The 26,690-nt window shown below is 44.9% G+C and overlaps 1 protein-coding gene across 1 annotated transcript in view; it reads left to right on the forward strand.

Moving 5' to 3' along the window:
* Nucleotides 1-24,779, forward strand: part of CNGB3 (cyclic nucleotide gated channel subunit beta 3) — a 73,622-nt gene extending 48,843 nt beyond the window's left edge. The window contains exons 11-18 of the mRNA XM_066624401.1: nucleotides 1,776-1,917; nucleotides 6,466-6,625; nucleotides 7,508-7,605; nucleotides 8,635-8,718; nucleotides 11,622-11,740; nucleotides 14,589-14,735; nucleotides 15,671-15,842; nucleotides 24,423-24,779. Of these exons, the coding sequence (XP_066480498.1) occupies nucleotides 1,776-1,917; nucleotides 6,466-6,625; nucleotides 7,508-7,605; nucleotides 8,635-8,718; nucleotides 11,622-11,740; nucleotides 14,589-14,735; nucleotides 15,671-15,842; nucleotides 24,423-24,779 (1,279 nt within the window). The remainder of the gene's footprint in view (nucleotides 1-1,775; nucleotides 1,918-6,465; nucleotides 6,626-7,507; nucleotides 7,606-8,634; nucleotides 8,719-11,621; nucleotides 11,741-14,588; nucleotides 14,736-15,670; nucleotides 15,843-24,422) is intronic.
* The last annotated feature ends 1,911 nt before the right edge of the window (nucleotides 24,780-26,690 follow it).

A 26,690-nucleotide genomic window follows, 5' to 3' on the forward strand; every position in this document is an offset into this window, starting at 1 on the left:
AAGGGAGGAATTCTGAAGGCTTGATTGCCGGGGGGTAAAGCTTACTTTTGATTATTATAGAAAATGGGAAATGACAAGTCAGGCATCTGTTCTGTTTGTAGATAAATAACTTCACAATGATCCAGTGTTGCTACATGGTTTGCTGCCCCTGTTTTCAGATGCATGATGCTAGGAAGCAGTAGAGGTTTTTTTTTAGTTCAAATACAAAATGATGGAAATGAAGGAAAACATTGCTCTATTGCAGGGGTGCCCAAACCCCGGCCCGGGGGCCACTTGCGGCCCTCGAGGCCTCTCAATGCGGCTCTCAGGGAGTCCCCAGTCTCCAATGAGCCTCTGGCCCTCCAGAGATGTTTTGAAGCCCGCACTGGCCCAACGCAACTGCTCTCAGCGTGAGGGCAACTGTTTGACCTCTTGTGTGAGCTGTGGGATGAGAGCTCCCTCCACTGCTTGCTCTTTCACATCTGTGATGCAGCAGCGGCAGCAAAGGAAAGGCCGGCCTTGCTTGGTGCAAGGCCTTTTATAGGCTTTGAGCTATTGTAAGACCTTCATTCATTCATATAAGTTCATCTTTAATATATTCATTTATGTAAACTTATGTAAATTTATTCAAATTTTTAAATGTAAATTAATTCTTTTTTTTCTCCCCCGGCCCCCTGACACAGTGTCAGAGAGATGATGTGGCCCTCCTGCCAAAAACTTTGGACACCCCTGCTCTATTGTAAACCACAAACCATGGTATTGAGAGAAGCATTCTGATGCAGCAGTTCTCACACATTTAACACCAGGACCCACTTTTTAGAATGAGAATCTGTCAGGACCCACCAGAAGTGATGTCATGACCAGAAATGACATCACCAAGCAGGAAAATATTTAATAATCCTAGTTTGCAATCCTACCCACACTTACCCAGGAGTAAGCCCCATTGATTATCATTGTTAAAAGAATATACAGAGTAGCTTGTTAAAAGTACAGGTCTGTAACCTTTCCCCCAATGCAGTCACATACCATGGTAGCATCAAGTCTAACAGATGAAAAATAAAATACTGAAATGAGTGGGGACCCACCTGAAATGGGCTCATGACCCACCTCAGGGGTCTCGACCCACAGTTTGAGAAACACTGTCCTAATGAATTCCACTCACAACTATCACAGCTTCCTCATAGGTAAACAGAGAGGCTGTTGTAGGGTGTGCTCATCAGGGACAATTATTTTTTGTCTTGAGGACCATCTCTAGCAAGAGATGGGGCACCTTCTGTTGTTTGCACCCTTAGGAGAATGTGGCAGAGGACTCCTTGATTGCTCAGGAAGCCTATGTCCCAGTGACCTATAGATCTTGACTGAGTTTGATCTTAACCATATAGATCTTGACAGTGAAGTCGGTGACAGTGAAGTCAAGCTTGAAGGCACTTCTTTTGTGCTTCCTAACAAGTCTGTTTACTTCAAAATCAGGTGATTCCCTGGATGTGGCTTTGTTTGCAGGTCGAAACTTGCTGCCCCTGCAAGGTGTGGCTGGTCGTGGCATTTTTCCAAAGGCAGGTCTTCTCCAAAGTCAATGATGGGGAGGGTTGCTCTGACGAACCAAAATATGTCCCTTTCTCTTAAGGCCTGCCAGACCTGATGCTTCATTGCCATCAGCCCAAAGAAAGTGACATGAGACTGGTCTGAGTCATGCACCCAGCATGTAAACATGTGTCAAAATCTGTCAGGCAACAATAGGACTGCTGTGATGCTAGATTAGAAACATCTGTGGAAAAACAATGATTTTATCTCTACAGGTATCTGAGATGTTACTATTGGGCAGTTCGCACCTTAATTACTATTGGTGGAACACCAGAACCGGTAACCCTGTTTGAGATCGTCTTTCAACTTCTGAATTTTTTCACAGGAGTCTTTGTGTTCTCCAGCTTGATTGGACAGGTAAGTTTGTATGTGGGAGGGGGAGGAGAGAGAGAGCGCGAAATGTAACACACAGAGTCTAGTGATTGCATGGGGTCCTTGCTATCCATGTATTGGTTAATCAATTCCTTGCAGTTAACAAGTTGTGCGTCCAATCTTTTGGTGAACAATGCATAAATATTCTCCATGAGTTCCCTCAGATGACAGCTCAGAGTTTCTACAGATTTTCAAAAGTACTATACTGTAGTGCCCCAACCTGGGTCACCCCAAAAGTGTCTTCAATTAAGCAAGCAGCAGTAACAGAAGCAACTCAGGGTCGGGACAATCCAATGTTAAAAATAGCACTGCCTCCATTGCTGACGCAATGGAGACACCGGATTCAGGCTCCAGGGAGGCACTAGCCCACACAGCCTGTGTGAGTTCTAACTGGGGTTTGAATCCCAGCTGCTGCCAAGGGTTTCAACCAGCTCTCCCTGGAGGTAAGCAAAGCTGGTTCACCCAAGGGGAACAGACCACATGGAAGGGGGAGGGGTTGGCTGAATTAACCCATCCCCTGCCTTTCTGAACTCTGGTAGTCTCTAGCTTCCTGTACTCTTTCCTGAAGCATTCCTCTACAGCAGCCATTTTCAACCACTGTGCCATGGCACACTGATGTGCCGCGAGTGATCCACAGGTGTGCCACTGGAATTTGGGGGAAGGTCATTTATTAGTAGGGCCAATGGGGATGTGAAACCCCTACTGGCAGCATGGTGTGCCTTGTCAATTGTAAAAAACCTGATGGTGTGCCTTGACAATTTTAGTGCCTTGTCAGTGTGCCATGAGATGAAAAAAGTTGCTCTACAGCAACCCAACCTATCCCATTATTTCTTATGGGGGGGGAAAGTCCCCACTAATCATGAATCTGAGACAAGCTTTTTAACCCCCATTGCCTTCAGATAATGAGGCCCTCCTTCTCATAATTAATGTCTTTGCTGAATAAATACAGGGGCTGGGGATAAGAACAGGCTGTACTCGGTTTGGCTGTACTTGTTGTAAGAGGCGACTAAACAGCCACCGGGTAGATGGGACTCGTCAGCCTGGGAAGGCAGCTCATCTGAGAGAAGGAAAACTCTGGTCCCAAACCTCCACTGCCTTGTGGCTACATCCAGGTATGGAAAAGGCTTCAGGAGTCAACCTCGAGGCAAAATCCGGAGCCGGAGTCCCTGAGGCAGTTCATGGCTGAACACAGTCATGTTCTGGCAACTCTTTTGACGCCGCTAGAACCAACCGTATTGGCCTCTGCCTTTCCATTGGACCATTTCAGCTATGTGGAGAAGGGGGATTTGCTGCATGGGTAACAGCCTATCCTCCATACCTACTTTACCCAGGCTTCGCGCACTGGAGAGGACACTCTGTTCCAGAACCACCATTCAGAGCGTGACACCATAGTCTTCCGAGACTGAAGGATGCCAACAACAGGTTCTAGAGCTAGGAATGGCAACATGTGATCATGTGCTGAGAGTGTTGATGTTCATTTTCAAAAGATCAGTGTTAATGTGATGATTTTAGGAGCAGCATTCATTTATTTGATGCTTTTATAGCCCCACCTTCCTCTGAGGAAATCACTCAACTCCCCTTGCACATTCTATATGAGGCTGCCTTAAGAGTCTGATCTTGATCTATCTTGCCCAGTATGGCCAACTCAAGCGGCAACGGCTCATCAGCGTGTCAGGAAGAGGTTCTTTCCAGTGCTATAGCTAAGCCAGGACTAGGGGGGTACATTGCCCACTTGTGGTGGTGTGGCATTTTTTTGCTGTCTCTGCTGGGGGAGGGGGTGTATGTGTGACAGCACTTACCTGAGGCATGTGGCAAATGCTGCAAAATTAGCCCTTCCTCCTGCCCTTGTTCCCATACAAGGAACAAATGGAGCAGTTTCTGAGGCTAGGACCATGCATACCAGAGACTCGCATGTGCAGGGCCACGCATGCACACGGGGGAGTGACAGCACATGCATGCAGGGTGACACGATGACCATCATGTCACCCGGTCCCGGGCACCAGCCGACCCAGCTATGCTAATGGTTCTTCCGAGCCCTTCTACCTAGTGTCATAGACATCATTAATAACAAGCGTTATTATTAAGCAGGCATGCCAGGGGCTGAACTTGAAATGTTTTGCATTAAGAGTAGGTTATCTACAAGTTTTGCCCACATCACTGGTTTTTCTGTGTGATGTGGAACTGAAGCTTCTGGCATGAAAAGAGCAGCATAAGAAAGGCACACACGCTGCGGCAGCTCTCTTACCTCTAAGATTGCCCTGGAACAGACCATTAGAATGATACACATCTTATTTTCAGGTGATCTCCCTTGTTATAAGTGTCCAAATCAGATCTCTTTAACTTGCATGTAGATCACTTGAACTCTGTAACATGACAAAAAAAAAATGACAGATTTTAGGAGTTAATGCCATTCATTCTTCTCTGGGAAATATCAGAAATGGGTTTCCTGATATAGGATCACAAGTGTTTCTACAAACACAAGATGGAACATTTTATTGCCTGCTGTTTTACTATAACTTGTAAGTGGCCATTTTCTATAACAAATTTGTAAAGCTCTTGATACGCCTCATTGTCTACACTGCTACCACTTATTTGTTAGCTTTCTGGGGGCCTAATTGCCTTGCTTTGCCTGGATCTTATATATATATTAGCAAAAATAAAAAACATTATTTTCAAAACAGTTATATTCATTGGTAAATCACTCCCCCCCCCCACACACACACAGAGAGAGAGAGAGAGAGAGAGAGAGAGAGAGTACTGCAGAGCCAAAGATAGAATGAGTGATTGTGGAAGAAAAGTCTCCCTGTGTTCAACATTTGTTGCTGCTGGAGACAAATATGGGACTGAGTGTATGCATCAGTGTCACACTCCCAAGAAGCCCTAATATCTGAACAAGACTCTTACAATCGGGCCAAGGGACAGAAGAGGTCAATGAGGTCCTTTCAGGGCTCAATTTTTTTCCCCCTGTTTTACCCTTTGCACAAATTGATTAATTTGTTGCTCATCAGATGGATGGTTTTCATTCGCTACAAGTTAACTGACTTGCTGTGCTGATGACTATTGGGATTTGGAAGTCAGCTTGTTAGGATGTCAACATTTCAGAGAACACATGAATACCATTTAGACTTTGTTAATATCACTGCCACAAGCAATTTTCCTTTATCTATCCCTGCTCTTGACAACCAGTTTTATGTTTAAAAACAGACTACAAACACACGGCTAGTGTTGTGGAAGCACTGCTTATTTGAAAGCACTGCTATTAGATTTGCTGTACAATCAAGAAAGTATATTTGTTTGAATTTGTTTTCTAAAATTTCATTTATTAAAAGGGTTTGTATCCCTCATGTCTGTTTAAAAATGTTCAAGGTGGCACAGGTCATTGAAAGACCGCAGAAGAACAATTAAAACAAACCACCAAATTTAAAAAAAAATAGAATGTAAAACTAGAGACAGTGTCAGTAAGCAGATAAAATCAGTGAACAAATCTGTTTTGAAACCCTGATGACCAATTAGATTAGAGCAGTGTTTTTCACACTGTGAGTCGGGACCCACTAAGTGGGTCATGAGCCAATTTCAGGTGGGTCCCCATTCATTTCAATATTTTTAATATAGTAGACTTGATGCTACCATGGCATGTGACTGCATTTGGGGAAATGTTACAGACCTGTCCTTTTAATAAGCTAATATGTATATTCTTTTAACAATTACAGTAATTGGGACTTACTCCTGGGTGAGTGTGGGTAGGATTGTAGCCTTGGATTGTTAAAAATTGTCCTGCTTGATGATGTCATTTCCGGTCATGACATCACTTCTGGTGGGTCCTGACAGATTTTCATTCCAAAAAGTGGGTCTCGGTACTTAAATGTGTGAGACCCACTAGATTAGAGGAAACCCTAAAGGCAAAACACTTCTCTAAGGAGGAATGACTTGACTTGATAATGGAAGTCTGACAGGGAGGATGTGAGGTGCCCCCCCCCAGTTGCAGAATTCTATAATTAGCCTGATCTTATTTAAATCCCCCCACCGATGCAACTGGTGACATCACCAGAGAGGGTTTAATAATAATAATAATAAACCAGAGAGGGTTTAATAGGGCAGGTAGAACTGGGAAACTTGCAGTCTCCTGGGATGGGACATAAGAACATGATCCCAAAAAGGGGAAATCAGCCAACCAGGCTTCTCAGATGGAGTGGCATATCAATTCTCCAGATCTTCCCCAGCACTGCCTAGGCAACAACATACCCAGGGCTACCTTTCCCTTCTCTTCGATTTTCTCTTCACTAGCCCTCCATGGACCTGCTCCTAGGCTGTTAATATTTGTCCCTCTCTCTCTGACCTTTGAAGTCTTGCCCCTTTTAATAAGCTCTCCTCCCTACAGAGGGGTTCCCCCATCCTTTACAGGTCACAGGAGGGACTGTTGGAAAGTACAACCCCATCACACTCTAAAAAGCAGGCCATGACATTTACAACTAAACTTACATTTCAGCGGCCCATGATAACATACTGTGTAACGCTAACCGTTGCTCATTGCAGATGCGAGATGTCATTGGAGCTGCTACAGCAGGGCAGAACTACTACCGGGAGTGTATGGACAACACAGTCTCTTACATGAATGTTAACACAATTCCAAGATATGTTCAAAACCGTGTTCGAACTTGGTATGAGTATACGTGGGACTCTCAAGGAATGCTTGGTAAAATTCAGAATCCTTCAGAGCACTCTCTCCTTCCCCACTGCTTTCACTGAGAATATCAGTCTGATTTATCTGCTCTGTTTGGAAACGAACTAAGAATTTATTTTTTATTTATTTTTCACGTTTTTATTCTGTCCTTCTTCCAAGAAGCTCTGGGTGGTTTATATAGTTCCATCCCTCCTCTTGCCCTCCCAACAATCCTGTGAGGTCTGTTGGGTTGGGTGACCAGCCCAAGGTCACCTAGGAGGCTTTATGGCTGAGCTGGGATTTGAACCTGGATCTTCAAGGACCAAGTCCAACACCAGAACCATTACAGTACTGGCAATAGGCGTTACTGAATAATTTCATTGATGTATCAAATTTGCAGATTAAGTGACGTAGCACTTTTTTAAAGAAACAAAAATCCCATTCCATGTATCGGTAAACTGAAAGATCCAAACTCCGGACTGCAGGAAATCCCCGATTCTGTTATTTATTTACTTACTTATTTATACCCGCCTTTCTATCCCACAAAGGGTACTCAAGGCAGCTGATAGGATGCAGTGATTCTGGAGTTAGTCCCGAAAGATCCAGTTTCAAATCCCTGCTCAGCCGTGAAGCTTCCTCTCAGCCTCACCTACCTCACAGGGTTATTGTGAGGACAAAGGGAGAAGAGGAACTATGTACACCACCCTGAGCTCTTTGGAGGAAGGGCACTATTAAAATGTGCTAAATAATAAATAAGCCTTGTCTTTAATTAATTAGAACAATATCCTTGCAAATTTTTCCCTTGTAATTTTTTTTTTATACAAATTCTTTTGAGTGAGTGTGTGTGTATAGGCTACCCTTCTGTGAGCACGAGCTTAAAAAATACTCTCCTGTTTTTGTCATTCTGTTTTGCAGATGAATCTGAACTGCTGGAGCAGATGCCTGGAAAAATGCACCTGGCCATTGCAATTGATGTGAACTATGCCATTGTCAGTAAAGTGGAGTTGTTCAAAGTAAGTCATTCTACAGGTTGGCTTAAAGGACAATAGAAGGGGAAAAATACACCATTGTTTTCATTTTAGTGGGTCTCGCCTATAAGCATCCAGAGCAGAGCGCCTCCAATAACCCTGAAAGCCAGCCAGGCAGTGAGTAGACATCCTCTGCTGGTGCTGCTACTATAGCTGTGGGCAGTAACATGAAAGGAGGAGCATCTACTGCTGCTATTGCCCACCATATCCCGATAAGCTTGTTATAGCCATTGTGGGGGGGCTCACTGGAAGTCAGTGCGCAGCATCAAATGCTCCTCCTGAGGCTTCAGGGGGAGGGCAATCAAACATCCTCCTTTTCCAGGGCATGTTCTCTTTTTTAACCTGATGTCCTGGAAAAGAATTTAAATGTTCACCTTTTCCCTGTGAGTAGGCAGCACAGTGCCTTCTTGTAATTAATAAATTATATGTAATAAATTATGTGTAATGTAGTTTTAAATTTAATGTTTAAATTAACCACATGAAATCAATATTTTTATTGTTTAGTGTTTTTAGCTTTTATTTTTTACACGTCCTACATATTTCTTGGGTGTCCTACATTTTGGAGTGCCTTGTCCTCTTTTGCAGTTATGACATCTGGTCACTCAGGGGTCAGCTGGGTGAGCCTTCTGCTGTGTGTGAGCCCTCAGGTCCATGACCAACCTGGCCGAAACCTGACACCACGCTTGGAACTCATGCACACCTGTGCAGCTCTGTGACTTCCTGCCCTCCTCCTTGGAGGCCAAGCTCCCAGCCAAATGGTTTCATTGTGAACAATGAAAAGAAGCAGATCATTCTTTAACTAGAGATGCCTTGGATTGAACCTAAGACATTCAGCATGCAGAGCATTTGGACCAGCAAGCTATCTTATGATCAGTGTCTACAATCAAGGAGCTTAATACATTTTTGCATTCTTACCTTTTCCCTGGCAAGTGAAATAGAAGCTATTATTTCAATTATTATTTAAATTAGGATTGACTCTCTCTCTCTCTCTCCCTCTCTCTCAAATACAAATAGGGATGTGATAACCAAATGATATGTGACATGCTGCTGAGACTGAAATCCATTGTGTATTTACCTGGCGACTATGTCTGCAAAAAGGTGATATTGACTGTATCTTTTAAATGCAAGAATAATGAGGACATTAGAAAAGGAGTTCAGTTGCAGCTAAGCAGGGTCAGGCCTGGTTAGTACTTGGATGGGAGACCGCCTGGGAATACCGGGTGCTGTAGGCTTATACCATAGCCTTTTAAGTCTGAAGGTTGCCAACCAGTAAAGGTCAAGAATAAAATTTGAACACAATTAATCTTGGGCAAATTACCTAGCTTAAAAGTAATTATAGTGCTTTCTGCAATCATAATCATGTGCTCTCAAATTTCAAACTTGGTCTAGACAATATGGATTTTATTACTTATATGATCCAATTTTTTTTAATGGAGCCTGTATAACTGTGGTTTTTCAATATGTATTATCTATTGGCACACATTATTACATGTCATTATTTAGGTGAAATGTTGCAGGCACAAAACTGTGTGTATGAGTACAGTATATAAATGATGAGACCGAGTTGTGAAGTTCTGTAATTGACCCTCTGAAAAGTCTGAGATACCCAAATTAATAAAACACTCTGTGCTTCCCCAGAAACAATCACTATTAAAACCCATGCTGTTGTTGTATCCAGCACTCCTAGATTAGTACGTAGTTTTCTAGCTGTGCTCCAATATATTGTGGACACATTCCAGGAGTTCCGCAATGGGAAGTTCAGTAATAGCAAAGACGCTTCCCCAGAAGAGAGCTTGCCCACCCTGGCTGGTCTCATCCAGCATTGTGTTATAGGGTCAGCCCAGCCACGAAGCTGACTGAAATTGAAAGCTCATATGCTTTGAGCAGCAAGCTGGAGTGGGGTAGCTGGCTGAAGAGGGGTGCCTCACTCCTTGCTTCTGCCTTCTGACCCACCACCTGCCCAGTCACTTCAATCATTGCTCCTATTCTCTTTCGGGAATGGGGGGTAGAGGTAGACTACCTCATCCTCTACACCTAAGGTTCAGTGTAAATCCAGGTTTACTAAGTACATATGAACTGCTCAGACTGCCAGATCATCCTGGCTATATAAATGATGAGTATGTCCCAGCTTTATGCTACCTTTTCTTTTATAGCAGACTAGATTGCTTTGATTGGGGTACATATATCACAAGTGCAAGTCATTTCAGTCCTGTTTGTCCAGGTATAATTGACTCCATTTGGATGCTAATCAGCTCACAAATGAGCTGGTAAATATGCAAGAAAGAGCAGATGCCTTGGTTGGTTGATTATTCTTGATTTTCCCTTTGAAATTATGCAAATGATCATTAGGAAAAATAATTAAAATGCTGATTTACTTTTGAATGTGCAATGTTTTATTTGTTTGGGTTGCTGTTGCTATGCTTGTCTGAGAGAATGAAAGAGGCAAGGTGAATTAAAGCATTACTGGAGCAGCGTCTCTTGGGGGCGCATTCGCTAACTCTGTGAAAAGCTGCCCTATACTGAGTCAGACCCCCACCCCCCATCTAGCTCAGCATTGTCAACCCTGACTGGCAGCAGCTCTCGAAAAGTTTGTACAGGGATTTTTTTATTCAGGGTAGTGCTGGGGATTGAACCTGGGACGTTCTGCATACAAAGCAGATGCCCTTCCACTGGGCTGTGAAAGTTAAAAGCTTGCAGCTACCTCAAAGTTAAACAGAGACTATACCCCTAAAAGTTTTCTCAATCCAGATTGTCTCTCTCAAAATAGGGTATGTATCAGCCTATTCAACGTGACTTAGGTCCAAGGCAGTCAGCCCACATCTTATGCAAGGGTTACATTCCAAGGTTGACATGTAAAGCCAAAAATCACATATACAGGTGAGATTTCCTAAAATCCAACAAACACATGCTGTCTTTTTAAGCACTGAAAGCACAGTAAAAGAGACACGTGGCAACTGAGAGGACTGAGGGAACAGTAGCTTCATTCTCCCATTTCAGGCTTGCTCTGCAGCAACCATTTTCAACCACTGTGCCATGGCACACTGGTGTGCCGTGAGTAGTCCACAGGTGTGCCACAGGAACTTGGGGGAAGGTCATTTATTAATAGGGCCAATGGGAGATTTGAGCCCCCACTGGCAGCATGCTGTGCCTTGTCAGTTGTCAAAAACCTGGTGGTGTGCCTTGACCATTTTAGTGCCTTGTCAGTGTGCCGTGAAATGAAAAAGATTGAAAATCATTGCTCTGGAGCATAAACAGAGTAAATGGAATGGGAGTTCGATTCACTTGCAATTGAAACTATTGCTTTTCTTTATTTTTGGGGAGAGATGTATAAAAATCAACCATGCATAAGATGCGGACCAACTGTATATACTTTGAGCAGTAAACCCACTGTGCATCCACACCAATCCTTATTAGACATGGAAACAAACTTTCAACAAATGTTCCAAGTGAATTGAGCCCCGGAGCAACCAGTTCCTGCAATTTCAAGGAAAAACTGGGTGTGCAGAGTGCTGACTGGTTGGCTTTTGTGGCAGTTGTGAAGTCATTTCCTCTACCCCCACCCTCCATCCCATTTACCAAGAGTTTTTAAAAAGTCTACCTACACAGTTTGAGTTTAGAAAAAATGTGGGGACACACACACACTTAAATGGATAAACATTTAAGAACACATCTATCCATGGGTCTATTGTGAGTTTAAAATGGAATAATTCCACATTGGCTGACCTGGACTTCTTGGAAGAAGTGTAGGATACAAATATGATAGTTACAGCTAGTATATTGGAAAGGAGATAGTAAAAGGAGAAGTAAAACAATGGTAAGTTGTGATCTTGCCATATGATGAACAATTCAAAAAGCTAAGTTTCAGGCAGGAGGTAGAAATCAGTTGGTGGCAAGTTCACTGAGTGTAAAAATGTTAACTGTGGAGAACATTTGATGTTCATCCTGATGTGGCACTCATCATCCTGAAGCTGCCATGTTTTCTCCTGTGTGTTTTCATCCAGGGAGAAATTGGTCGAGAAATGTACATCATCAAGCAAGGTGAGGTTCAAGTCCTTGGAGGTCCGGACGGCACCAAGGTCCTTGTCACCTTGAGAGCAGGAGCTGTATTTGGTGAAATCAGGTATTCTTCTGTAACAAATGGCTGCTTCATGGAACTGACCATACTTAATTAATGCTAACCTAATAACAAATGCTTTTTGTTATTAATTTCCTAAGAATACTTATAATAATTGTAATAGTAATCATCATTATTGCCACCACCAACACCATTATCATCATCATTTGTTGTTGTTGTTACCAGTAGTATCTCAGCGCACCAGATGTTGGGACTGGGATTTTTGGGCGCTCTCTACTCAAGAGTTTATGAACTGGTGTGATATCGACATCTAATTTTCGGTGTGCCTAGTAGTGTGGCTTGTTTCAATTATCCAACTGTTATTTTGTCAATACCTATATTGGCCAGATATTTCTCAAGGGCTTTGGCAATTGTGCCTAGTGCACCAGTGATAATAAGGGTGGTGGTGATTTTCTTTCCCCAAAGGCACTATATTTCAGTTTGTAGGTCTTTGTATTTTGTGGCCTTTTCCCCATTGTTTCTCCTATATGATGATGTTTTGGTGTACATTTTGATGTGCCATTCTTATCTCATTGAGCCTGCAACATGATGTAGCTTAGACTGAGGTCAGTTCATACACCAGTGACTTTCTCCAAGAGCATTCAGGGCCACTTCCAGGTTTGATGTCAGTTGGTGCTTCTGTGAAAATGCTTGTATGAACTAATATCTCTTCCGGGCTGGGGGGGGGCGGGGCGGGCGCATTGTCCATGCAACCTCTGTGATTTGTCTGAATGTAGTCACTACACAGCAAACTCTCCGCCTGGTTGTTTCCATTCTTACACTCAGGACCTCCATGCAACAAAACTGGCCATGCATCCTCCATCATCTGCACAATTACAATGACCACACTGATAGCTGCTCACATGAAATTCACAGGTCCTACAAACTGTACTTCCATGTAATCCAGGAAAAACTTATGTTCAGAGTTGTTCAGAGTGACCCCGCTTTTTGAGGTGAGGTAGGTAGCAACAAGAGAGCACATCTCTCCCTGGCCATTCAGGGATGGCTTTCTAATGCAGATGAAGCTATCAACTTGCCCTTGCATTGTATTTATTATCAGAGACTATGATCTGGGTGCTCTCTACATCTGAAGTCAGGAAGATGGCTGGTAGAGAAAGGACCTTCTTTGTTGTGGTGCCCCTTGTATAGAACTCTTTCTATAGAAGGCTCACCTAGCACTTATGTTACTGTCTCTTAGATGGCAAGTGCAGGCTTTCAGGCTAACAATTTGATGAGTTTCATATCTTTCTGGGCTTATGTCCATCCCATTCATTTCAATGGGGCTTTTTACAGGACAATCTTCTGGTGGTTTCTAGGCAGTATACTGCCCTCTGTCCGTGGGAAGCTTCAGATCAGGTGTTTGTGAAGTGTCCGTTTGTTGACTGGCAGGAGCTGTTTGCATTTGGTTCAATATAATTGGCATATTTTCATGGCTACAAGGGGAACTGCAAGCAAGGGATAAATTTAAACCTGGCACAATGGAGCTGTTCACCTGTTTTCCAAAGGCAGATTAGAGTTGCCAGCAGGAGATTAGCAATAGCAGGATGGCAGCTGGAAGAGAACTGGGCTCCTGTTTGTCACATGCAATAGCACCTGGAGCCTGCGTTAGTTTTTATCTTCTGGCAGACTTCAGGAGGAAGAGCCTGGGCTGTCAACCAGCCTTAGCTAGAATAGACCATTTCAATAGACATGTTCACATTTTGCATAGCAGCTCCTAGAAACCCTGGGGGAAGCTCACTCAGAGGGAAAGTGGAATAGAAAAACACATCAGTGTCTCAAGTTAAACACCTTTTGACACTTTTCAGGCCTGGTTACTTAATACCCAAATGCTAAATACATAGGCGCAAGCAGAGACTCACATAAATTTGCCAATGTGCATTTTGGGGTGTATAAAACTTCCAGGTCCATTCCCACTTTGCTGTCTTACACTCTACTGACATGTTGCATACATATATCCAGGGCCAACCAATCCATGAAGCCAACTGAGGCATCACTTCCAGGGCCTTGGAGAGGAATTTTATCATGGGGTACAAAGTTTCTTTTGTGCCCCCTTCCCACTTCCTGCACACTTCCTCGAGGCTCCATTTCTTCCTCCTCTTCCAATCCTAGGAGTGGGTGAAGCAGAAGCTGGCACTTCACTAAGTAAGAGAGGGCAGCATTTAGCACGTCGCCTTCAGTTGGACCTGCGTATACTGTATAACATTTCACTGATGAAAGCAGAGACATGCGTCTAAGAATAATCCAATTCTACATCAAGGCCCAGTGCCCAATACCAATCCCAGCTCCTCCCCGACTCTTACATGTTGCTGAAGGCTCTGCTTCATCCACTATATGCTGTATTAATTTACTCTGCAATAGCTTATCCTCCATTACTTTTGAGTTGAAATGTTGTTCTTCTGGTTAAGATACATTGAGCCATGATCCTGATTAGCAGGGGTTCCAGACTGAGTGGGAAATTCTCGGTGTGTTCATCTGTGCCCTTTGTAGACAAATGCTGGACATGGCAGTTCTGCATTCCTCATCCCCGTATTTACTGAATACCTGGAAGATTTCATAAGAATAGAACTAACAAATGTGTTCTGTTTTAGGCACCATAGCTCATGACAGGCAGAGAATAGAGTATTTTCAAAAGTTTAACATTATGTCAGAAAGATCTTGGATATCAAAAACTCTCCATTTCCACAAAAGACAGAATAGAAAGCAATACTTATTAAAAGTTTAAACAAACTTTTGTTTGCAAAAACAAAGAAAAAGAACTTAGGATAAACACGAGCAACTTATTCTAAATACGTACAAGAGCAGCTAATAAAACAACCTATGCTTAGACAAATTCCTGTTTTCTTTGCCATTTCAGCCTATTAGCAGCAAGTGGAGCAAATCGGCGAACTGCGAACGTGGTAGCCCATGGATTTGCCAACCTTTTCATTCTTGATAAGAAGACTCTCAATGAAATCTTAGTCCACTACCCAGACTCTGACAAAATCTTGAAGAAGAAGGGAAAGTGTGTCCTTGCACATAACTATAGTACAATTGGCTTAGGGGTGTGTGTGTGTGTGTGTGTGTGTGTGTGTGTGTGTGTGTGTTTTAGAAGAAAATATTTCCTTATTAGACATGCTGGACAGGTCCACAAATTATCATAATAACTTGGAAGGAAGGATGGCTCAAGGCTGACATGTCAGAAGTTATGGTTGGGTTTTTATGCCAATATTCCAGCTTCCTATTTTCCAGTCTTTACAGCTATAGACAGGTGTGCATCACTTAACGACAGGGATATGTTCTCCTATCTCTGTTGTTAAGCGATTAGGTCATTAAGTGAACATTCAGCCCAATCTAGTGAGTAAACAGACACTCCCTGCTACACACTAGGTGGCTGAACAGGCTACTGGAGATAGATTGCCTCTTCTTTGCATTAAGAGCCTCCCTGTTGTGTAAACAGACATTCTGCTGCAGGCTATGGGAGACGCAGTAGCCTCACTAAGAGCATCTTTATTGTGCTTTGACCACCGTCATGTATGCGGTCTGTTGTTAAGCCAACATTTAAGTGGTGCGCACCTGTATTTAATGATGGACTATTATCACCTGAAAAATAATGTTGTCAAAACCTAGTCACTTCTCACTCTCAGTCGTCCTCTGGATCAACTATTTGCACATTCCTGCCTCAGAAAGGAGGGTTTTGGCAGGAAAATGGTGAGGTAAAAGTCTTAAAGCTATTAGTGGTTCTGATTAGTGGCTCACCCATTTGTGCTTCTGATCCAGATTATCTCTTCCATCATTGCTATTCTAAAAGGGGAAAACGTTCAGAAGATGGTGTTACGTTTAGAGTCTAGTTGGCACTTAGAAAGACTGACAGAGCTGGGAAGAACTACTAAAAAGAGGTATGGCTATTCTTTGACCATAATATCTCATGCTCTATTTTGCCCTCTTCTTGCAATCTAGAGCACTCATGAAGAAAGCAGGCAAGCCTGTTGGGCCACCACAACCTGTCAAAGGCTTCGCCCAGCTAATGCAGAAACCCGAAACACCCAAGATGTTCAAAGCGCTGACTGGTGGAAAAGGACCAAGTGGCATTGCTTTGCTGATCAAGATGAAGAGGGAAAGAGATGCCCAGGTACTCCTTAGATTTATATTTTGGACCCAACCTGCCTTTAAGCTAAAGGCTTCTAGGGCGAAATGAATTGAATTTGCATGTTCGAGAACTGCAAAAGGCAGTCTGGGATGCGGAAGAAATGAAGAGTAGAACATCTTGAAGAGGGGGGCCAAATCAAAGGCAAGAGCAACAGAAGGGAAACTACCTCCATTTGGAAGGAATTCAAAGGGTTTTTGTATACTCTGTTGTTGAGTTGATTGGAGATTCCAGGGACAGAGACATATGTTGAACAGTTACAGGGAAAGCTGCTTCACATGGAGTCAGACCATGGGACTATCAAACTCAGATGCCCTCCAGGGTTTCAGAAAAGGGCCTTCCCTAGTCTTATCTGGAGATGTGAGGGATTAAACCTGGAACCTTCTGCATGTAAAGCATGTGCTCATCCACTGAGCTAGAATCTGATCTCCTAGAATAAATGTCTTTGCAATATTCAAATTTCCCTACATGGTAAAAAGTTCATTTTTGGCTTTTATTTTTTTCTTAATAGCATGAAGCTCTGACATCATGGGAAAAATAAAAAATGAAGAGTCTTGTGGCACCTTAAAGGTTAACAAATCTATTTTAGCAAAGGCTTCTGTGCACTAGGGTCCATTTCCTCAGGTGCATGATGGTTAAATGGACCGCAGTCCACAAAAGCTTACCTGGAAATAAATGTTAGTTTCTAAGGTGCTACAAGACTATTTGTGGCTTTGCAGACTGACAGCCCAATCCTGAGCAACCTGGGGCGTGGGGTTGCAGCGGTGCCGAAAAGGGCGCCGAAAAGGGCGCCGAAAAGGGCGACCAGCGGCTCATTGGGAACCCTGCACTGGGGCTACTCAATTCACCGCCAACAAAAAGGTCAGCGATGAATCAAAAGTCTCCATGTTGGGTGGTGAGCCCAACCCAGAGGCTTTGGATCCGGTGGAGCATCACTCCATCAGTTCCACATTCCTCCCTCCTTGCTCCCTCCCCCGCCTCCCCAGAACGCCTCCTCCCCAGCTCCGCTCATGCCCCCATTTACCTCTCCACTGCTCGGCAGTCCACGCAACTACCGAGCGGCAGAGGTTGGGTGCCCGCCCGGTGGTAGCCCGGCACCAGCCAGTGCTGGGCTACCACCAGCGCTTGCCCAGCGGTGAGCCAACGCTCGAAGCTCAGGATTGGGCTTTAACATGGCTATCCCTCTGGATGTTGATAACATGGGGTTAGAAATATTTTTTTTTCAACCATCCCACTGCACTTAGGAAATTTCAAGCAGGTATAGACCACTCTTGCTGAGTCACAGGTATTGGAGAAAACACAAATGGACATGTTGACAACAACTTTAAAAGGCAGTCAGATGAAAAGTCCATTACAATGCAGACAATGCCCTACTAATGTAGGTGTTCCGTCTCTATTGCAGAAAGCAATGGTGGATGGAACCTCTCACTCCGTGTGGCAGGATCTCATTCCCCTCCACCACCTTCCCCCAGGGTTTGAGCACGTACCTGCTTAATGCAGCGGTTTGTGTAATTTTAAGTTTGGGAATTGAGACCACATGATGAGAGCATTTTTTCTCAGACACAACATTACAATGTGAAACCAAAATTACAATTTGCAGCCACCCAATGAAATTGATTGCCGGTTGATTCTGGACAGGCAGCAGAAAATACTTCTCCATAGAACTCAGAATTAACTTATGGCTGCAGTTTTCAAACTCTCCCGGGGTTTGAAACCCACTGTAAGTCCTTGCGGGGACAGGGGGGAAGGCAGTAGGCAGGGGAGGCAGTAACGCGACCCCCAAGATCACGCCGCTCAGGGCGGCTGCAGGAACTGGGGTGCACTCACCAGTTCCTGCAGCAACCGTCCCTGGCTGCAGGGAGCCCTGCGCAAGCCTCTGCAAGGCTCCCCAGGACAGCAGGAGTGAAAATGAGTGATTGCGCTCTGCCTGCGCAAAACCAGAAGTGGAGCACTATCGCTCACTTTCACTGTTGCTGACCTGGGGAGCCCTGCAGAAGCTTGCGCAGGGCTTCCTGCACCTCCAGGATGCTGCTGCAGGGACTGGTGAGTGCATCCCAGTCCCTGCAGCAGCGTCAGAAGTGAAAGTCATGCTCCGCTTCCGGTTTAGTGGAGGCAGGGCTCGATCGTCTCACTTTCACTTTGGAAGCCTCGGGAGTTGTGCAGACAGCTGTGCAGGGCTCCCCGCATCCCCAGGAGGCTGCAGGAGGCTGTGGTAAGTGCAGCCAAGCCCCTGCAGCCCCCTGAGCGATGTGATCCTGGGGATGGCGCCACTGCCTCCTCCCTGCCTCCTGGCTGCCCCCGCCCCTTGAGGGCAAAGAGGCCAGGGCCCTCCGGCTAGGGCGTCGCGACACCCCAGTCTGAAAACCTCTGACTTATGGAATTTACTGCCATGAGATGCAGAGATTGTCAGTGACTTAGATGGCTTTAAGGGCATTAGACAAATTCATGTAAGGTAGGTCTATTGATGGCTAAGTCATGATGATGACATAAAAGTACTATGTTCAGAGGCAGTCAGCATTGAAACACTAGTTACTGGGTAAGAGGGTGAAATCACAGCTGAATGGAGCTGTGATTTCATGCTCTGCTTTAGTGAGCTTCCTCAAAGCATCTGACTGGCCACAGGACACTAGACAAGGTGGACTATTGGTCTGATGCACTAAGGGTCATATGGTGCTACTTTACACAGCATGTAATTAATCTGTGGAATTGCTTGCCACAAGATGTTGTGATGGCACCAGGCCTAGATGTCTTCAAAAGGGGACTGGAGAGGTTTATGGAGGAAAAGTCCATCACAGGTTACAAGCCATGATGACTGTATGCAACCAAGAGAGATTGAAATATCAGAGTCTCCTGATTGATTTCTTGCAAGCAGGGCAAATACATGTGCAAGAAAGCACAAAAGTTCAGGGCTTCCTCACCCCAATTCTGTGAGCCTCATCATCACTGCCACCACCTTTCCTTCTTCCTTTCTCAAGACACCCAGTAACTTATCTTGGGGCAGGAGAAGGGTCTAGTAATGTGGCACATGACCCACCAGGCCCTGATGGAGCACCTTTTTCCCTACCAAACCTGCACTAGGACTACAGGTCCCAGCAGAGAAATGTCGTTCTCTAAGCAAGAGAAGGTCCCTAGTTAGATGGGAAAAGGAGAGGTGGCAGCAGCTCAGAGTACTTGACCCCTGCTGCCTCCCTCCTCTTTCCAAGTGAAACTTCTGGGTGCCTTGGGACATGAGGAAAGGAAAGTGGCAGCAGAGACCGTAGCAGTTGGGCAGGGATTTACAAGCAATGATATTCATTGCTTGGAAAGCCTCAAGTTCTTATGAGTAGAGCCAGGGGATGCTCATGCATCCCTAACACCAGGGACAGAACCTGGGATCTTCTGCTTGCAAAGCACGTGCTCTGCCAGTGACCTGCAGGTCCTCCCTCCCTGCTGCCTTTGATGATGGTGAGAAATTCCGTGGCACAAGAAACGCAGTTGCTGTTTTAGGGTCACACCAGATGTTTTTTTACTGTGAGCCAGGCACACATTTAAGATGGAGATGTCACCATGTACAGGCACCTGTCCAATATCTGTGGGGGTTCCGTTCTGTTCTTCCCTGTAGATACAGAAAATGCAGCTATGGGGGAACCCTATATAAATAACAGCCCCTGAGCCCATTACCTTTGTTTTCCTTTAGTAGTGGTTGAAGCACGGATCCTTAACAAAGGAACATACAGTCAGTTCTCGTTATCCGCTAGGCTTAGGTTCCTAGAAAACCTCGTGGATACTGAATCACTGAGCCTGTGGGGAAAATGAGGTTAGGTTCCAGGGGACCGTTTTCACCATATACTCTATGAACTTTATAAACCTGAATCTTTTCTTGAAGTCTTTGAGGCTGGGTGATAGTAAGGGTTCATCAACATATGATGTTACCCCCTCCATGCTGAATATCTATGCATTGAAGGTTGTAGATTTCTCCATGCTGGCTAGCCCTTGACTCACTGAAAGTTGCTGGCCCCACATGACCTCAGAGTTCAGCAGTGGAGAGGGGGTTGCTTCACCCATCTCCTCCATCTGTCTCTTGATTCCTTCCCTGGGCTTGCCCCAGCCCCAGAGCAGCCCCCAGACTGCCTTCCAGAGATCTCTCTTCATCAGCCTCCCATCACTGCCAGGGTTGTGAAGGTTCTGCTGGAGTTCCCAAGATGGTGCCCAAAATGGTGGGGCAAGTCTGGAAGTGGACACAAATGTGTCTGACAATACCAGTGGGTCAATATCAATACCCATTTGATGCAGCACCAGAACAGTATTTGTGGATAATGAGAACAGAGTCACAGATAACAAGAGTAGGTGGCAATTCTGCCCCTCCCAGATAAGCAAATTTGCATATAAAGAGAACTAACTGTACTTGCTTCACTGAAAATGCAACATGCAAGCAACCAGCCTGCATGCTGCAGAAAGGAAACTAACAATGTAAACAGGAAGCAGGGCAGTTCTTGCTTCCTGTTAACATTCAGTTAGTCTCCCTATAGCATGCAGGCTGATTGCCCGCATGTTCCATTCTTCAGTGAAGCAAGGAAGTTCCTTTGTTAAGCAAGAAACACCTGTGCTTAAAGGTAGCATTCTCTGAAGTGCTACCTGTTCCACGCGCAGGGCCAGCTAGGCAGGCGGAGATCAGGGGTCTCAATGCGTGGATGAGACGGTGGTGTAGGGAGGAGGGGTTTAGATTCGTTAGGCACTGGGGAACTTTTTGGGACAAGCGGGGCCTGTACAAGAGGGACGGGCTCCACTTGAACCAGAATGGAACCAGACTGCTGGCGCATAACATTAAAAAGGTGGCAGAGCAGCTTTTAAACTGATCCCTGGGGGAAGGCCGACAGGAGCCGAGGGGCATCCGGTTCGGGACTCCTCATCCCTATGGGACAAGGATGGGGAGGTTAGAGAACAACAAGACAAAGGCAGAGTAGGAGAAGAAATTGGGAAAGGTAGCGTGATGGGATGTGATAGACGGTTTGGCACAATGAGAAGATGTGGGGACAAAGGAGCGAATAAGCAGCCCATCCTAGGGCATTCCGTGTACAAATGCTTTTATGAGAATGCCCGAAGTCTACGAGCAAAGGTGGGAGAACTGGAATGTCTGGTGACAAGGGAAAATATTGACATAGTGGGCATAACGGAAACCTGGTGGAATGTGGAGAATCAGTGGGCTACCGCAATCCCGGGCTATAAACTCTACAGGAGGGACAGGTAGGGGCGTGTTGGAGGTGGGGTGGCCCTTTATGTTAAGGAAGGGATAGAATCCAGCAAAGTAGAGATTGAAGGTGGGTCCGACTCCACCGTAGAATCTCTGTGGGTTAAATTACCAGGCTTGTGCAGCAATGTAATACTGGGGGCGTGCTATCGTCCTCCAGACCAGAAATCTGATGCGGACCTTGAAATGAGGAAACAGAACAGGGAGGTGACAAGGAGGGACAAGGTTGTAATCATGGGGGACTTCAATTATCCTCATATAGACTGGGTCAATTTGTGTTCTGGTCACGATAAGGAAACCGGATTTCTTGACATGCTAAATGACTGTGGCTTAGAGCAGCTGGTCACGGAGCCCACCAGAGGACAGGTGACTCTGGATTTAATATTGTGCGGTACGCAGGACCTGGTTAGAGATGTAAATGTTACTGAGCCATTGGGGAACAGTGATCATGCTGCGATCCGTTTTGACATGCACGTTGGGAGAAGAATACCAGGCAAATCTCTAACAAAAACCCTTGACTTCCGACGGGCGGACTTCCCCCAAATGAGGAGGCTGGTTAGAAGGAGGTTGAAAGGGAGGGTAAAAAGAGTCCAATCTCTCCAGAGTGCATGGAGACTGCTTAAAACAACAGTAATAGAGGCCCAGCAGAGGTGTATACCACAAAGAAAGAAGGGTTCCACTAAATCCAGGAGGGTGCCCGCATGTCTAACCAGCCAAGTGAGAGAGGCTGTGAAGGGCAAGGAAGCTTCCTTCTGTAAATGGAAGTCTTGCCCTAATGAGGAGAGTAAAAAGGAACATAAACTGTGGCAAACGAAATGTAAGAAGGTGAAACGGGAGGCCAAGCGAGACTATGAGGAACGCATGGCCAGCAACATTAAGGGGAATAATAAAAGCTTCTTCAAATATGTTAGAAGCAGGAAACCCGCCAGAGAAGCGGTTGGCCCTCTGGATGGTGAGGGAGGGAAAGGGGAGATAAAAGGAAACTTAGAAATGGCAGAGAAATTAAATGAGTTCTTTGCATCTGTCTTCACGGCAGAAGACCTCGGGCAGATACCGCTGCCCGAACGGCCCCTCCTGACCGAGGAGTTAAGTCAGATAGAGGTTAAAAGAGAAGATGTTTCAGACCTCATTGATAGATTAAAGATCAATAAGTCACCGGGCCCTGATGGCAGCCACCCAAGAGTTATTAAGGAATTGAAGAATGAAGTTGCAGATCTCTTGACTAAGGTATGCAACTTGTCCCTCAAAACGGCCACGGTGCCAGAAGATTGGAGGATAGCAAATATCACGCCTATTTTTAAAAAGGGAAAGAGGTGGGACCCGGGAAACTATAGGCCGGTCAGCCTAACATCCATACCGGGTAAGATGGTGGAATGCCTCATCAAAGATAGGATCTCAAAACACATAGACGAACAGGCCTTGCTGAGGGAGAGTCAGCATGGCTTCTGTAAGGGTAAGTCTTGCCTCATGAGCCTTATAGAATTCTTTGAAAAGGTCAACAGGCATGTGGATGCGGGAGAACCCGTGGACATTATATATCTGGACTTTCAGAAGGTGTTTGACACGGTCCCTCACCAAAGGCTACTGAAAAAACTCCACAGTCAGGGAATTAGAGGACAGGTCCTCTCATGGATTGAGAACTGGTTGGAGGCCAGGAAGCAGAGAGTGGGTGTCAATGGGCAATTTTCACAATGGAGAGAAGTGAAAAGCGGTGTGCCCCAAGGATCTGTCCTGGGACCGGTGCTTTTCAACCTCTTCATAAATGACCTGGAGACAGGGTTGAGCAGTGAAGTGGCTAAGTTTGCAGACGACACCAAACTTTTCTGAGTGGTGAAGACCAGAAATGATTGTGAGGAGCTCCAGAAGGATCTCTCCAGACTGGCAGAATGGGCAGCAAAATGGCAGATGCGCTTCAGTGTCAGTAAGTGTAAAGTCATGCACATTGGGGCAAAAAATCAAAACTTTAGATATAGGCTGATGGGTTCTGAGCTGTCTGTGACAGATCAGGAGAAAGATCTTGGGGTGGTGGTGGACAGGTCGATGAAAGTGTCGACCCAATGTGCGGCAGCAGTGAAGAAGGCCAATTCTATGCTTGGGATCATTAGGAAGGGTATTGAGAACAAAACGGCTAGTATTATAATGCCGTTGTACAAATCTATGGTAAGGCCACACCTGGAGTATTGTGTCCAGTTCTGGTCGCCGCATCTCAAAAAAGACATAGTGGAAATGGAAAAGGTGCAAAAGAGAGCGACTAAGATGATTACGGGGCTGGGGCACCTTCCTTATGAGGAAAGGCTACGGCGTTTGGGCCTCTTCAGCCTAGAAAAGAGACGCCTGAGGGGGGACATGATTGAGACATACAAAATTATGCAGGGGATGGACAGAGTGGATAGGGAGATGCTCTTTACACTCTCACATAATACCAGAACTAGGGGACATCCACTAAAATTGAGTGTTGGGCGGGATAGGACAGACAAAAGAAAATATTTCTTTACTCAACGTGTGGTCGGTCTGTGGAACTCCTTGCCACAGGATGTGGTGCTGGCGTCTAGCCTAGATGTCTTTAAAAGGGGATTGGACAAGTTTCTGGAGGAAAAATCCATTATGGGGTACAAGCCATGATGTGTATGCGCAACCTCCTGATTTTAGAAATGGGTTATGTCAGAATGCCAGATGCAAGGGAGGGCACCAGGTTGAGGTCTCTTGTTATCTGGTGTGCTCCCTGGGGCATTTGGTGGGCCGCTGTGAAATACAGGAAGCTGGACTAGATGGGCCTATGGCCTGATCCAGTAGGGCTGTTCTTATGTTCTTATGTGCTTCAAATGCTACTAAGAAAAAATCAAAATACTGCAATGGGGCCACAGGGGGCACCGGGGCCCTCTGAATCTATGGATTCCGGATCCACGGATAAAGGGGGAGGGATGTCTGTACTACACTTCATGATCTTCTGAAAGTGCTAGCAAACCAACCATTTTCAGGATGGGGCAATGCCTGGTTTGAGGAACATTCACCTCTGACCAGTTCTGAGATTGGTCTATCTCAGTAGGGTTTGCGCAAGATTCCCATGCAACATTCAGTCATAACGACATGAATGGAGTGGATCATTAGATGTGCTTGCTTCCCTGCACTCTTTCTCTCACTGTGGGCAGAGCTGTGGGGAGGGGCTGCCTTCCCCATAAGCACCCTTATTAAATAACATTTAATTGTTTTTGTTTCAGGAGGAAAAAGAAAAGGAAGAACAAGAAAGGAAAGAAAAAGAAGAGCAAGAGAGGAAAGAAAAGAAATGAAAAAAGAAATTTAATATTTGACTGTTTTTGTTTCAGGATGCAAAAGAGGAGCAAGAAAAGAAAGAAAAAGAGGAGCAAGAAAAGAAAGAAAAAGAACAAGAAAGGGAAGAAAAGGAGAAAAAGTTAAAAGCAAATGCAAAGCTTCAAACAAAACCAGCAGAACATGTAAAAGCACAAGCCGTTGAGGCCAAAGCTCCTCCAGGACAAGCCACGGAGCCCCCTGTTCCTAAGGAGGAGCCACCTGTGAACGAGCAGCCCCCACCTCCACTCCCCTCCCCACCTTGGCCTAAGCCTGTTTTGCTCAGAGGAATCACTAACCAATCCCTCATCATTAGCATGACTCCATCCCCCGTGGCTGGAGAAGGAGAACTTCTTACTGTAGAAGTCAAGGAGGAGAAGCAAGAGTGAATGAGCATTTCATCTGTGCGCATTGCGTGCCCTGCACTGCTTCCTGAGGGTTCAGTCAGGCCACCTTTGAATACTCACTTAACGTGCAGGGGATCTGTCTCCAACCTGAATGCATCCGTTGTAAGGTTTGAAAAAGGTTCCATGTATACGATGGTGTGTGCAGAGGACGCTCTCTACATGTTCAGGAACCATAGGAAAAAGGAGCGCTCCTAAATATACAGGGAGAGTGCTCTGCACATGTGTGGTTCTTTTCAGGCCTTACAACCAATGTATGTTGGTCGGAGGCAGAGATGTGCCACTCACACACACACACACACACCATACATTCATTGAATGTGCAAAGATGATGCCGAGTGTCTTTTCTGGTTCCTGAGCTATGCTTGAAAACATGCAAACACAACCAGCAAAATCTCAGGGTCAAACTACACATTACTTAAATTCAGGTATGTGGTTGTCCCTTTTGTACTTGAGAGGGGTTTGGAGGAGATTAAATATCAACTGGTAGAGAGAGGGCTGATTTTCATTGGGACCACAGTGGGGGGTAGAGAGAGGCTTTAACAGGAGCGTTTCTCCCTGGAGCAATAGCAGCTGCTAGGAGGCTCAGTCTCCACTGGGACTGAGGCAGAAGGAAAGGGTCTTTCTGTAGTCTATAGTCTCCCTCCACCTCACCATGACCTCAGTCCTCATCAGGTTGTCTCACTCTGGTGTCATTTAAAAAAGAATCCAAGCACACTAGGGCCAAACTATTCTTTTAACATAATGTGCAGTTTGCCTTCAGAAGCCGACTGGGGCTGAATATGATGTCCAGTGGTTGCAGTAGTTCAGTCGCTGTATTACTCCTCCCAGTGGTTGAATCTTTACAGCAGATTAAGTTATGCAAAAGGAATTTGTAGATAAAACTGCAAAAACTCCCTTTGAGTTATATACATTTACTTTGTTTGCAGAACTCAACCTTTTTTTGGCCCAGAATCTTGATATTTTGTCTAATTATACTCAGGATTCTATGCTAGTAATAGGATGTGCTCTAACTTGGTTTGGCTTTTCCAGCAGAATTAAATTTGCTTTCTTCTTTTTGATCTTACTCTGAAGATGTAATAATAATAATAACTTTATTTTTACCCCGCCTTTCTCCCCAAAGGGACTCAAGGCGGCTTACAACAGATTAAAAAACATAATTTAAAACAAATAAAAACATATTAACACATGTCATAAAAACAGCAGTCAGATAAAAAATAGGTAAAAAGAGCATAGAGCAGTAGCAAATCATAAAAGAATCAGGCCTGTAAAAATATTAAAAGATGTTTAAAAAGATGTTAAAAAGGCCGAGAACTCAGAAGGCTTGTTTAAACAGAAGGGTCTTCAGGCCTCACCGAAAGGTCTCAAGAGAGGGAGCCATTCTTAAGTCAAGGGGAAGGGAGTTCCACAACGTTGGTGCCACTACTGAGAAGGCCCTATTTCTTGCCACCGCCCCACGTACCTCCCTAGACGGTGGCACTTGTAAAAAGGCCTTCTCTGGTGACCTAAGAGGATGAGCTGGATTGCATGGGAGTAGGCGATCTCTAAGATACCCTGGCCCAGAGCAGTATAGGGCTTTAAAGGTCAAAACCAGCACCTTGAATTGGGCCCGGAAACGAATGGGCAGCCAATGCAGCCGCTGGAGAAGCGGACTGACAGGGTCGAACCACCTACCTCCAGTAACCAGTAATGTAAAGTTCACATTTGTACACTTCAGATGATCTTGGGAAAATTTTGATTGTAAGCTGCTTGTGGGTAAAGGCCTAATTTTGTTTTTTAAGTTTCCATGTATGCTGATAATGCTGTATAAACTACTATCATTATTAATAAGAATGATGTGCATTAATAACTCAAATTTCCATTGTACTTCAGTTCTAAATGTTTTCTTTCCTTGAA

This window comes from Tiliqua scincoides, chromosome 4, assembly GCF_035046505.1.
Source record: "Tiliqua scincoides isolate rTilSci1 chromosome 4, rTilSci1.hap2, whole genome shotgun sequence".
Lineage (NCBI taxonomy): Eukaryota > Metazoa > Chordata > Lepidosauria > Squamata > Scincidae > Tiliqua > Tiliqua scincoides.